The 12609-nt window shown below is 45.4% G+C and overlaps 1 protein-coding gene across 1 annotated transcript in view; it reads right to left on the minus strand.

Annotated features, from left to right (window-relative positions):
* Positions 1-12609, minus strand: part of myo15aa (myosin XVAa) — a 198675-nt gene that overhangs the window by 140092 nt on the left and 45974 nt on the right. The window contains exons 14-15 of the mRNA XM_072481241.1: positions 9608-9739; positions 6104-6229 (exon numbers count right to left, since the gene is read on the minus strand). Of these exons, the coding sequence (XP_072337342.1) occupies positions 6104-6229; positions 9608-9739 (258 nt within the window). The remainder of the gene's footprint in view (positions 1-6103; positions 6230-9607; positions 9740-12609) is intronic.

Here is a 12609-nt window from a genome sequence, read left to right on the forward strand (position 1 = left end):
GGGAAAAAACAGTCAGTGCAGGGATCCCCTGCGGTCGTACCCCTGAGAAACAAGTATACCGCTTTGGATACTTGTGGGGGGGACGACTTACCAGGGGTAAGCCATGGGGTACGGGCCTCTGGCACGGAGTCTGTCCCTGTTGCTCAGAAGGGAAGGGGGGAGAGGAGCAGAGCATTAGTAATTGGGGACTCTATAGTCAGGGGCACAGATAGGAGATTTTGTGGGAGCGTGAGAGACTCACGTTTGGTATGTTGCCTCCCAGGTGCAAGGGTACGTGATGTCTCGGATCGTGTTTTCCGGGTCCTTAGGGGGGAGGGGGAGCAGCCCCAAGTCGTGGTCCACATTGGCACCAACGACATAGGAGGAAAGGGGACAAGGATGTCAGGCAGGCTTTCAGGGAGCTAGGATGGAAGCTCAGAACTAGAACAAACAGAGTTGTTATCTCTGGGTTGTTGCCCGTGCCACGTGATAGTGAGATGAGGAATAAGGAGAGAGTGCATTTAAACACGTGGCTACAGGGATGGTGCAGGCGGGAGGGATTCAGATTTTTGGATAACTGGGGCTCTTTCTGGGGGAGGTGGGACCTCTACAGACAGGATGGTCTACATCTGAACCTGAGGGGCACAAATATCCTGGGGGGGAGATTTGTTAGTGCTCTTTGGGGGGGTTTAAACTAATGCAGCAGGGGCATGGGAACCTGGATTGTAGTTTTAGGGTAAGGGAGAATGAGAGTATAGAGGTCAGGAGCACAGATTTGACATCGCAGGAGGGGGCCAGTGTTCAGGTAGGTGGTTTGAAGTGTGTCTACTTCAATGCCAGGAGTATACGAAACAAGGTAGGGGAACTGGCAGCGTGGGTTGGTACCTGGGACTTCGATGTTGTGGCCATTTCGGAGACATGGATAGAGCAGGGACAGGAATGGATGTTTCAGGTTCCGGGGTTTAGGTGTTTTAGTAAGCTCAGAGAAGGAGGCAAAAGAGGGGGAGGTGTGGCGCTGCTAGTCAAGAGCAGTATTACGGTGGCGGAGAGGATGCTAGATGGGGACTCTTCTGCCGAGGTAGTATGGGCTGAAGTTAGAAACAGGAAAGGAGAGGTCACCCTGTTGGGAGTTTTTTATAGGCCTCCTAATAGTTCTAGGGATGTAGAGGAAAGGATGGCGAAGATGATTCTGGATATGAGCGAAAGTAACAGGGTAGTTATTATGGGAGATTTTAACTTTCCAAATATTGACTGGAAAAGATATAGTTCGAGTACAATAGATGGGTCGTTTTATGTACAGTGTGTGCAGGAGGGTTTCCTGAAACAATATGTTGACAGGCCAACAAGAGGCGAGGCCACGTTGGATTTGGTTTTGGGTAATGAACCAGGCCAGGTGTTGGATTTGGAGGTCGGAGAGCACTTTGGGGACAGTGACCACAATTCGGTGACGTTTACGTTAATGATGGAAAGGGATAAGTATACACCGCAGGGCAAGAGTTATAGCTGGGGGAAGGGCAATTATGATGCCATTAGACATGACTTGGGGGGGATAAGGTGGAGAAGTAGGCTGCAAGTGTTGGGCACACTGGATAAGTGGGGCTTGTTCAAGGATCAGCTACTGCGTGTTCTTGATGAGTATGTACCGGTCAGACAGGGAGGAAGGCGTCGAGCGAGGGAACCGTGGTTTACCAAGGAAGTGGAATCTCTTGTTAAGAGGAAGAAGGAGGCCTATGTGAAGATGAAGTGTGAAGTTTCAGTTGGGGCGATGGATAGTTACAAGGTAGCGAGGAAGGATCTAAAGAGAGAGCTAAGACGAGCAAGGAGGGGACATGAGAAGTATTTGGCAGGAAGGATCAAGGAAAACCCAAAAGCTTTCTATAGGTATGTCAGGAATAAGCGAATGACTAGGGAAAGAGTAGGACCAGTCAAGGACAGGGATGGGAAATTGTGTGTGGAGTCTGAAGAGATAGGCGAGATACTAAATGAATATTTTTCGTCAGTATTCACTCAGGAAAAAGATAATGTTGTGGAGGAGAATGCTGAGCCCCAGGCTAATAGAATAGATGGCATTGAGGTACATAGGGAAGAGGTGTTGGCAATTCTGGACAGGCTGAAAATAGATAAGTCCCCGGGACCTGATGGGATTTATCCTAGGATTCTATGGGAGGCCAGGGAAGAGATTGCTGGACCTTTGGCTTTGATTTTTATGTCATCATTGGCTACAGGAATAGTGCCAGAGGACTGGAGGACAGCAAATGTGGTCCCTTTGTTCAAAAAGGGGAGCAGAGACAACCCCGGCAACTATAGGCCGGTGAGCCTCACGTCTGTAGTGGGTAAAGTCTTGGAGGGGATTATAAGAGACAAGATTTATAATCATCTAGATAGGAATAATATGATCAGGGATAGTCAGCATGGCTTTGTGAAGGGTAGGTCATGCCTCACAAACCTTATTGAGTTCTTTGAGAAGGTGACTGAACAGGTAGACGAGGGTAGAGCAGTTGATGTGGTGTATATGGATTTCAGCAAAGCGTTTGATAAGGTTCCCCACGGTAGGCTATTGCAAAAAATACGGAGGCTGGGGCTTGAGGGTGATTTAGAGATGTGGATCAGAAATTGGCTAGCTGAAAGAAGACAGAGGGTGGTGGTTGATGGGAAATGTTCAGAATGGAGTACAGTCACAAGTGGAGTACCACAAGGATCTGTTCTGGGGCCGTTGCTGTTTGTCATTTTTATCAATGACTTAGAGGAAGGCGCAGAAGGGTGGGTGAGTAAATTTGCAGACGATACTAAAGTCGGTGGTGTTGTCGATAGTGTGGAAGGATGTAGCAGATTACAGAGGGATATAGATAAGCTGCAGAGCTTGGCCGAGAGGTGGCAAATGGAGTTTAATGTAGAGAAGTGTGAGGTGATTCACTTTGGAAGGAATAACAGGAATGCGGAATATTTGGCTAATGGTAAAGTTCTTGAAAGTGTGGATGAGCAGAGGGATCTAGGTGTCCATGTACATAGATCCCTGAAAGTTGCCACCCAGGTTGATAGGGTTGTGAAGAAGGCCTATGGAGTGTTGGCCTTTATTGGTAGAGGGATTGAGTTCCGGAGTCGGGAGGTCATGTTGCAGCTGTACAGAACTCTGGTACGGCCGCATTTGGAGTATTGCGTACAGTTCTGGTCACCGCATTATAGGAAGGACGTGGAGGCTTTGGAGCGGGTGCAGAGGAGATTTACCAGGATGTTGCCTGGTATGGAGGGAAAATCTTATGAGGAAAGGCTGATGGACTTGAGGTTGTTTTCGTTGGAGAGAAGAAGGTTAAGAGGAGACTTAATAGAGGCATACAAAATGATCAGGGGGTTGGATAGGGTGGACAGTGAGAGCCTTCTCCCGCGGATGGATATGGCTGGCACGAGGGGACATAACTTTAAACTGAGGGGTAATAGATATAGGACAGAGGTCAGAGGTAGGTTCTTTACGCAAAGAGTAGTGAGGCCGTGGAATGCCCTACCTGCTACAGTGGTGAACTCGCCAACATTGAGGGCATTTAAAAGTTTATTGGATAAACATATGGATGATAATGGCATAGTGTAGGTTGGATGGCTTTTGTTTCGGTGCAACATCGTGGGCCGAAGGGCCTGTACTGCGCTGTATTGTTCTATGTTCTATGTTCTATGTTCTATGTTCTATGTTCTATGTAATCCTGTGGATGTTTTGTTAGGCATCGTGCTGGGATAGTTATGATTTACCATCGAAGTAAACGCTGTAACGGTGATGTTTCTCCTCAGTAGTTTCGGGAATACTTTTGAACCGCTTAGGTTCAACATCTAGAGCAGGATCAGCTGCCAGAGAGGCTGAGCAATTTCAGAAAAAGTCAAGGAACTGCTGATATGATGTTCTCAGTTTACTTTTTCTCATCATTATTATCACAAGTAGGCTTACATTGGCACTGCAATGAAGTTACTGTGAAAAGCCCAGAGTCGCCACATTCCCGGCGCCTGTTCAGGTACACCGGTACTTAATAGCATGTGACAACTCCACAGGAAATGCCAAGCAACAGAATATGGGTTACTTTTCTTGTCCTGACCAAGATCCTTGACACAATCAGCAGTGTGGGCCTTTGGAAGTCAAGGAGAGATTAGGTTGAGAAATTCATCACGATGGTTCACCAGTTCGATGACGGCAGCTTGTGCATGTCCTGGATAATTGTGACCAAATCCCAGTTACTAATGGAGCTAAACATGATTCTGCTCCCAATTTCTACGATGATGATCCTCACCAGCCGGCAGGTAAGACCCCTGTCACCTCTATTAAATGCTATCCATAGAATGACACAACACAGAAGGAGACTACTTGTGCCAACTGTTTGAAGTCCCCCCAAAGTCTATTACTATCCTAATTTCTTCCAAACTTCATTTCACCTGCAACTTTTAAAATGATTGCCTGTATACTCAGGTCCAAGTCAGCAATACATACTGAAAGGAGCAGAGATCCTAATACCAACTACAGGGGTTTTACCAGACTGAAAAAACAATTCTTCAATGTGATTTTCTGCTTTCTCCCCCTTCGAGTTAGTGCTGCCACTGTCTCTTTAACCCCATGATCTTATTAATGGTGGAGCAGTATCGAGGGGCTACATGGCCTTATCCTCCTACTATTCCTTGGGTTTTTAGCACTGACTTGCTGAAGGAAAATTGTGTTTAACTTTCAGTTATTAGTCCACACTTTTCCAAATGCCAATTCATTTTGTCTCGGTTAATTGTTTCTCAAAGTTTCCCACCACTGACCTGCGGCTGGCTGGCCTGGAGTTGCCAGGAGTTTCTCTCCCTTTTTGGACAGGAGTGTAACATCTGCAAACTTCCAGCAACACTCCCACATCTAAAAATGAGAGGAAGAATGTGACCAGAACCTCTGCAATTTCCACCCTTACTTCCCTTACTACCCTAGATTACTTCCACCTGGACAGGGTGCCTCTCCTACTCAAAGGGCTGTCAACCTATTAAATACCTCCTTCTTATATATGTTTTATATTGTCCAGATCACTGCTGCCTCCTCCTTTATTGCAACACTGACAGCACACAACAAATCATTCCCTGATAAGATCTGTTCTAGACTCGTCAGTCCTGCTTTCCAAATGGCTGCTAACTGTTTGCCGATAATTGATCTGGATGAAGATGCCACCCAGAATCAGTCAAACCAGAGTCTGTGGAGGGATGGGACCTGTTTCAATGTACGTGGATGGCATAGCCTGACAACTTGTGTGGTGCAAGGGGATTTTGGCAGGAGTTACTGTTGAGATGGTGTTGATTGTAAAGCGTGTATGTTCTGTATGTTAACAACAAGTTTTTATTAATAACTTGAACTATATACAAATATACTGTAAAAGGCAGAGTTAAGGAGTTGTCACCAGACATTTGACGAGACGGTCAATATAATTAGGTTTTACAATTACGTTTGGTTTAATAGTCAGATTTTAAGGTATTACATTTAGAAAATTAGTGAGTTAATGTATTTCTACTGGTCATGAGGTGAATCTGAGTGTTATCAATATTACTGTTCATAATTGGTGAAGTTTGTGTGTTACTATCAGTTTCTGGTGGAATTATAGTTCCACTTTTGATATTAATTCTGCCAATCACTCCCCACGCTCAATTTTCATTCTCTGCCCCCTGATTCTTGAAACTGTTCAAACCACAGCAATTCGTGCAAAATGTGGAACAGACACTTAACAACATGATCATAATTTACATCGAGCGACAGATCCCCCGCTTCAAGCTCAACGGCAGACCCCAAGATTTAGCGACAGACGTTGAGATTTAAATGCAACAACAGACCCCGAGATTTAAATTCAATGACATACCTCAAGGTTTAAACTCAGAACTGACCACGAGATTTAAACTCAATGACATGACAGACCTCGAGATTTAAACTCAATGACAGACCCCGAGATTTAAACTCAATGACAGACCCCGAGATTTAAACTCAATGACAGACCCCGAGATTTAAACTCAATGGCAGACCCCGAGATTTAAACTCAATGACAGACCCTAAAACTCAATGACAGGAACTGTGTATTCACAAATACAGTGTAAATTAATGATGAGGTGAGCTGATAACATGAAGAAGGATAATTACTTGATATGTCACTTTCCCAGCATAGTGTTTAATGGTGAATTCAGGCAGAGGCATCTTTGGCTTCGAGTACAGGGGATTGTTGCCATGGTGATAGTGACATTTTTGCAGGAAGGTGTGGTCAGTTGCCTGGTTTGAAAGAACACAGAATTAATTGCAGCGCCAATGCCAGTTATTCAAAGGTTCAACAAATCCTACAACATTCCAGCAGAAATACAGATGAAGAGTTTACAGACTGGCACACATTGTACATATTTGGTGTCTGATATCCCTAACCTAAGTTATGCTAATGATGCCATGTATTTTTTGGTTCAGGGTTGAATTTGTAAATTGTAGGGGCCCACTGTACCTTTGCAGTAGGAACCAGGAAGGAGGCAAAACGTCAGTAAGTCACTGGAAAAACTGCCCTCTTGCACAGCAGCTCTTCTGCACCCTAGATCCTTCACACTGCCTTCCGACAAATAGAAAACGTGGCAAAAAATACTTTGGACCAATTCTCAAATATATTTGAGTGTCATGACTCACTGGGGTAGGGTTCCTAAAGGTGCTGACCCTCACTGGAGAACAGTTCCTGAATGTGCTGACTTTCACTGGGGTTGGGTTACTGAAGGTGCTGACTCTCACTGGGGCATGGTTCCTGAAGGTGCTGACTCTCACTGGGGTACAGTTCCTGAAGGTGCTGACTCTCACTGAAGAACAGTTCCTCAGAGTGTTGACTCCCACTGGAGAACAGTTCCTGAAGGTGCTGACTCCCACTGGTGTAGGGTTCCTGAAGGTGCTGACTTCCCCCGGTGTACCGTTCCTCAAGGTGCTGACTCTCACTGGAGAACATTTCCTGAAGGTTCTGACTCTCACTTGAGAACAGTTCCTGAAGGTGCTGACTCTCACTGAAGAACAGTTCCTGAAGGTGCTAACTCTCACTGGAGAACAGTTCCTGAAGGTGCTGATTCTCACTGGAGTACAGTTCCTGAAGGTGCTGATTCTCACTGGAGTACAGTTCCTGAAGGTGCTGGCTCACACTGGAGGACAGTTCCTGAAGATGCTGACTCTCACTGGAGAACAGTTCCTGAAGGTGCGGACTCTCACAGAGGTATGGTTCCTGAAGGTGCTGACTCTCAGTGGAGTAAAGTTCCTGAAGGTGCTGATTCTCATGGGAGTATTGTTCCTGAAGGTGCTGACTCTCACTGGGGTACGGTTCCTGAAGGTGCTGACTCTCACTGGGGTAGGGTTCCTGAAGATGTTGACTCTCACTGGAGTGCAGTTCCTGAAGGTGCTGACTCTCACTGGGGTACGGTTCCTGAAGGTGCTGACTCACTGGAGTACAGTTCCTGAAGGTGCTGACTCTCACTGGAGTACAGTTCCTGAAGGTGTTGACTCTCACTGGGGTACGGTTACTGAAGGTGCCGACTCTCACTGGAGAACAGTTCCTGAAGGTGCTGACTCTCACTGGAGAACAGTTCCTGAAGATGCTCTCACTGGAGAACAGTTCCTCAAAGCGTTGACTCCCACTGGAGAACAGTTCCTGAAGATGCTCTCACTGGAGAACAGTTCCTCAAAGTGTTGACTCCCACTGGAGAACAGTTCCTGAAGGTGCTGACTTTTACTGGCGTATTGTTCCTGAAGGTGTTGACTCTCACTTGGGTACCGTTCCTCAAGATGCTGACTCTCACTGGAGTACAGTTCCTGAAGGTGCTGACTCTCATTGGAGAACAGTTCCTGAAGGTGCTGATTCTCACTGGGGAAGGGTTCCTGAAGGTGCTGACTCTTACTGGGGTACGGTTCCTGAAGGTGCTGACTCTCACTGGGGTACGGTTCCTGAAAGTGTTGACTCTCACTGGGGTAGGGTTCCTGAAGATGTTGACTCTCACTGGAGAACAGTTCCTGAAGATGCTGACTCTCACTGGGGTACAGTCCTGAAGGTGTTGATTCTCACTGGAGAACAGTTCCTGAAGATGCTGACTCTCACTGGAGTACAGTTCCTGAAGATGCTGACTCTCACTGGAGTACAGTTCCTGAAGGTGTTGACTCTCACTGGAGTGCAGTTCCTCAAAGTGTTGACTCCCATTGGAGAACAGTTCCTGAAGGTGCTGACTTTTACTTGAGTACGGTTCCTGAATGTGTTGACTCTCACTGGGGTACCATTCCTCAAGGTGCTGACTCTCACTGGAGTACAGTTCCTGAAGGTGCTGACTCTCACTGGAGTACAGTTCCTGAAGGTGCTGACTCTCACTGGGGTACGGTTACTGAAGGTGCCGACTCTCACTGGAGAACAGTTCCTGAAGATGCTGACTCTCACTGGAGAACAGTTCCTGAAGATGCTCTCACTTGAGAACAGTTCCTCAAAGTGTTGACTCCCACTGGAGAACAGTTCCTGAAGATGCTCTCACTGGAGAACAGTTCCTCAAAGTGTTGACTCCCACTGGAGAACAGTTCCTGAAGGTGCTGACTTTTACTGGCGTATTGTTCCTGAAGGTGTTGACTCTCACTTGGGTACCGTTCCTCAAGATGCTGACTCTCACTGGAGTACAGTTCCTGAAGGTGCTGACTCTCATTGGAGAACAGTTCCTGAAGGTGCTGATTCTCACTGGGGTAGGGTTCCTGAAGGTGCTGACTCTTACTGGGGTACGGTTCCTGAAGGTGCTGACTCTCACTGGGGTACGGTTCCTGAAAGTGTTGACTCTCACTGGGGTAGGGTTCCTGAAGATGTTGACTCTCACTGGAGAACAGTTCCTGAAGATGCTGACTCTCACTGGGGTACAGTCCTGAAGGTGTTGATTCTCACTGGAGAACAGTTCCTGAAGATGCTGACTCTCACTGGAGTACAGTTCCTGAAGGTGTTGACTCTCACTGGAGTGCAGTTCCTCAAAGTGTTGACTCCCATTGGAGAACAGTTCCTGAAGGTGCTGACTTTTACTTGAGTACGGTTCCTGAATGTGTTGACTCTCACTGGGGTACCATTCCTCACGGTGCTGACTCTTACTGGAGTACAGTTCCTGAAGGTGCTGACACTCACTGGAGAACAGTTCCTGAAGGTGCTGATTCTCGCTGGGATAGGATTCCTGAAGGGGCTGATTCTCACTGGGATAGGATTCCTGAAAGGGCTGATTCTCACTGGAGAACAGTTCCTGAAGGTGCTCACTTCAACTGGGGTACGATTTCTGAAGGTGCTGACTACTCTCACTGGAGGACAGGGATAGAAATTGTGCCCCCTACCTAACCCAAAGACAGTGGTCAATTTGGTTTTGATTTTGGCACTATTACCGTGACTTGTTAAATCAGGAGAATACTTTGAACTTCCTCTGAGCAGTATGGAGGGAAGTGGCCCACGCATATAATTGAGGAACGAGATATGCCTTACATACAACACAAGAGAAAATATGAGGCAGAGGGTGTGAGAGGGAGATATTGAGAAGCAGCATGACCTTAAGACAGTTAAAATTTGCCCCTTTAACAAACTATTATTTAGCGAGCTATTTAAAGAGTGCCTTTGATCCACATCCCTACAACCTGTGGGAAGGTGCTTTGGTCATCGAGTATCCTAAGGATTCCATGAGGTTTCTGTGAAATAAGATCGAGGCAAGCCTGGTTGTTACTGAAGGTAATTTCCTTCCAGTCGATCTGTTCTCTGATATACTCTTCCTGTTAAAGGCAAATACACAAAGCACAAATCATCCAAATATGATGAAAATAAACCTGTTCTAACAAAACATGGCAGTTTACTTCCAGATAATGTTCACATTTCCTATCATTTTCTCCATCCCCATTCCAGGAAATGTTGATGCAATTGGGTTTGATTACAGGAGCCTCCTCCACCATCCTTACCCTAATGACCAGTCTTCATGGGTGAACATAGCTTGTTGCTGTTAAAGTTTATCTCTGAACTCATGTTCACACACTCACTTCCTCAAATTAGCCCTGACTAATTTTCCCCTCACAAGGCCAAAGATTCAAGAGCACACAAGCTATTGTAATTGCAGTAGAGACCAACTGGATGAGCACAGACTGTGAAATTAAGCATTTCAACCAGTCATGAATTGCATGGCTCAGTGACACCTTGGCAGGGCATCCACTCATTGCCTCACACTGGAAGATATATTGCAGAATTAGAGGGCGGAGGAGTGTAACTGTATACTAACCCATCATTATATGGTCCCAGGACAGGAACGGGACAGTACGTTAGTTAGCACACCATTACAGAGTTCTATAATACATGATCCTACCTTTATAGAGTCCCAGTAGCAGACTAGGATAGTGCATTACACACCATTATACAGTCCCAGGGACAGTGCAGGATTACACAGTCCGAGTACAGGTCTGGGATAGTTATACAGTCCGAGTACATGACTGGAACAGTGTATTACCCACCTTTATACAGTTACGGTACAGGACTGGGACAGTGTGTCACACAACATTATCGAGGTTCAGTACAGGACTGGTACAGTACATTCGTTCCACAGCATTACATAGTCCCAGTACAGGACTGGGATAGTGTGTTACACATCATTGCACAGTCCCAGTTCAGGACTGGGGGAGTGCGTTCGTTACACAGCATGACACAGTCCCAGTACAGAATTGGGATAGTGTTACACACCTTACACAGTCCCAGTACATAACTGGGATAGTGTTACACACCATTACACAGTCCCAGTACAGGACTGGGAAAGTGTGTTACCATTATACAGTCCCAGTACAGGACTGGGACAGTGCGTTACACCCCATTATACAGTTCCAGTACAAGACTGAGTCAGTGTGTTACACACCATTATAGAGTCCCAATATAGGACTGGGACAGAGGTAGATGCTGCCTAGGACATGACAACAGAAGAGGAAACTCTGTACCCAGAAGGTGTGAGGCCCTTCCTGTTGATTCCCTTAGTTCCTATTACTTTTATTTTGTCTTTATCGTTTTTGGTCCATGGATCTTTAATGGGGACATATCCTTAAGTCGAGCAGAGGAGGTAAGGAACTCAAAGTGTCAAAATATGTACACTGTGTTATAAAGTTTTGTATTTAGGGCAAAGGAACCCAGACTTTATGGCACCCAAGAGATTGGAGGGGTGTGTTTTGATTGGTTGGCTCATGGCCAATGGATTGGCCAGGGTCAGTATTCTGCCCAGCAACCGACAGTGATTGGTTCCTGTCAGGTGGAGTTTTTTGGAGAGAACCCAGGAGAAGCCACTGGGTCCAAAAGGTGAAAGCAGCTCTCTCTCTGCTCTGCTGCCTACTGTCTGAAGGTAGAAGCTTTTAGACATTGAAGGAAGAAACTGTCTCTCTCCCTCTCGAATGCGGCCTGCCTGATGTTTCTGTAAGTCTACGGTGAAAACCATTACAACTGAAAGAGATACCATCCATCTGAAAGCCTAGGCTGACAAAAGAATCTAACTGAAAGATGTCTATCTGAAACACAGACTGTTATCCTTTTACTTTTATCATTATTTTACACCTCACTTTCCCCTCTGTATTTGTTTGTGTGTGAGTATATATAGAGGCCGGGGTGTGTTAAAAGGTGGGGAGGGGGGACGTTAGAGATTAGATATTAATTAACCACTTGTATTTGGTGCCTATTTAATTATACTTACTACTGATAATAAAAAGCTAATTGTGTTTAAATGTAGTTATTGGACAGCCCAAGACCTCGGGTATTTAAAAATAAACATTAATTTCAACCGTGTTGCGACTTAGGGTCAAGTGAGGTTGGAATTGATGTGCACTAGCCCAGGCTGTCGTAACAAAGGGTTCAAAATTGATAAGGAGTAAGTGTTGAACAGGCTGTCAGCACTGAAAGTTGACAAGGGTGAGATGCATTTAAGGATATTGTAGTCAGTGAGAATGGAAATTGCAGGGGCGCTGATCATAATCTTCCAGTCTTCTCTAGACTCAGGGAAAGTGCCAGAGGACTGGAGAATTGCAAATGTTACGCCTTTGTTCAAAAATGGTTGTCAGGCTAGCCCCAGAAAATAAAGGCTAGTCAGTTTAACATCAGTGGTTGGCAAGCTTCTAGAAATAATTATTTGGGATAGAATTAGAAGTTACGTGGAAAAATGTGGGTTGAATAACAAGAGAGAGCATGGATTTCTAAAGGGGAAATCGTGTCTAACTAACTTGTTGAAGGTCGATAAGGGTGATGCTGTTGATGTGGTGTACATGGGCTTTCTGAAACCATTTGATATAGTGCTGCACAGCAGATTTGTAAGAAAGGTTATAGCTTATGAAATAAAAGGGACAGTAGCAACATTATTAGCAAAATAATCATAGTTTTATGGGATGTATATTTATATTGCTAAACATTAAAAAGAAGGTATAGTTTTAAGTAGGTTTAATTTAATGTTTTGTGCCTGTACAAGTAAAACCTATAATTAGATTCATGCTGAACAAAAGTGTTTGTATGTGTGGGGGTTGGTTAAGTTCCAACTGTGTTTCTATTGTGCTTAGAGAGGGTTACGCTGAGGGTTGCATAGTAACTGCGGCCTTGTAAGATAGAGAATCTTTTAAGTTTCAGTTTCGCCAAT

This window comes from Scyliorhinus torazame, chromosome 17, assembly GCF_047496885.1.
Source record: "Scyliorhinus torazame isolate Kashiwa2021f chromosome 17, sScyTor2.1, whole genome shotgun sequence".
Taxonomy (NCBI): domain Eukaryota; kingdom Metazoa; phylum Chordata; class Chondrichthyes; order Carcharhiniformes; family Scyliorhinidae; genus Scyliorhinus; species Scyliorhinus torazame.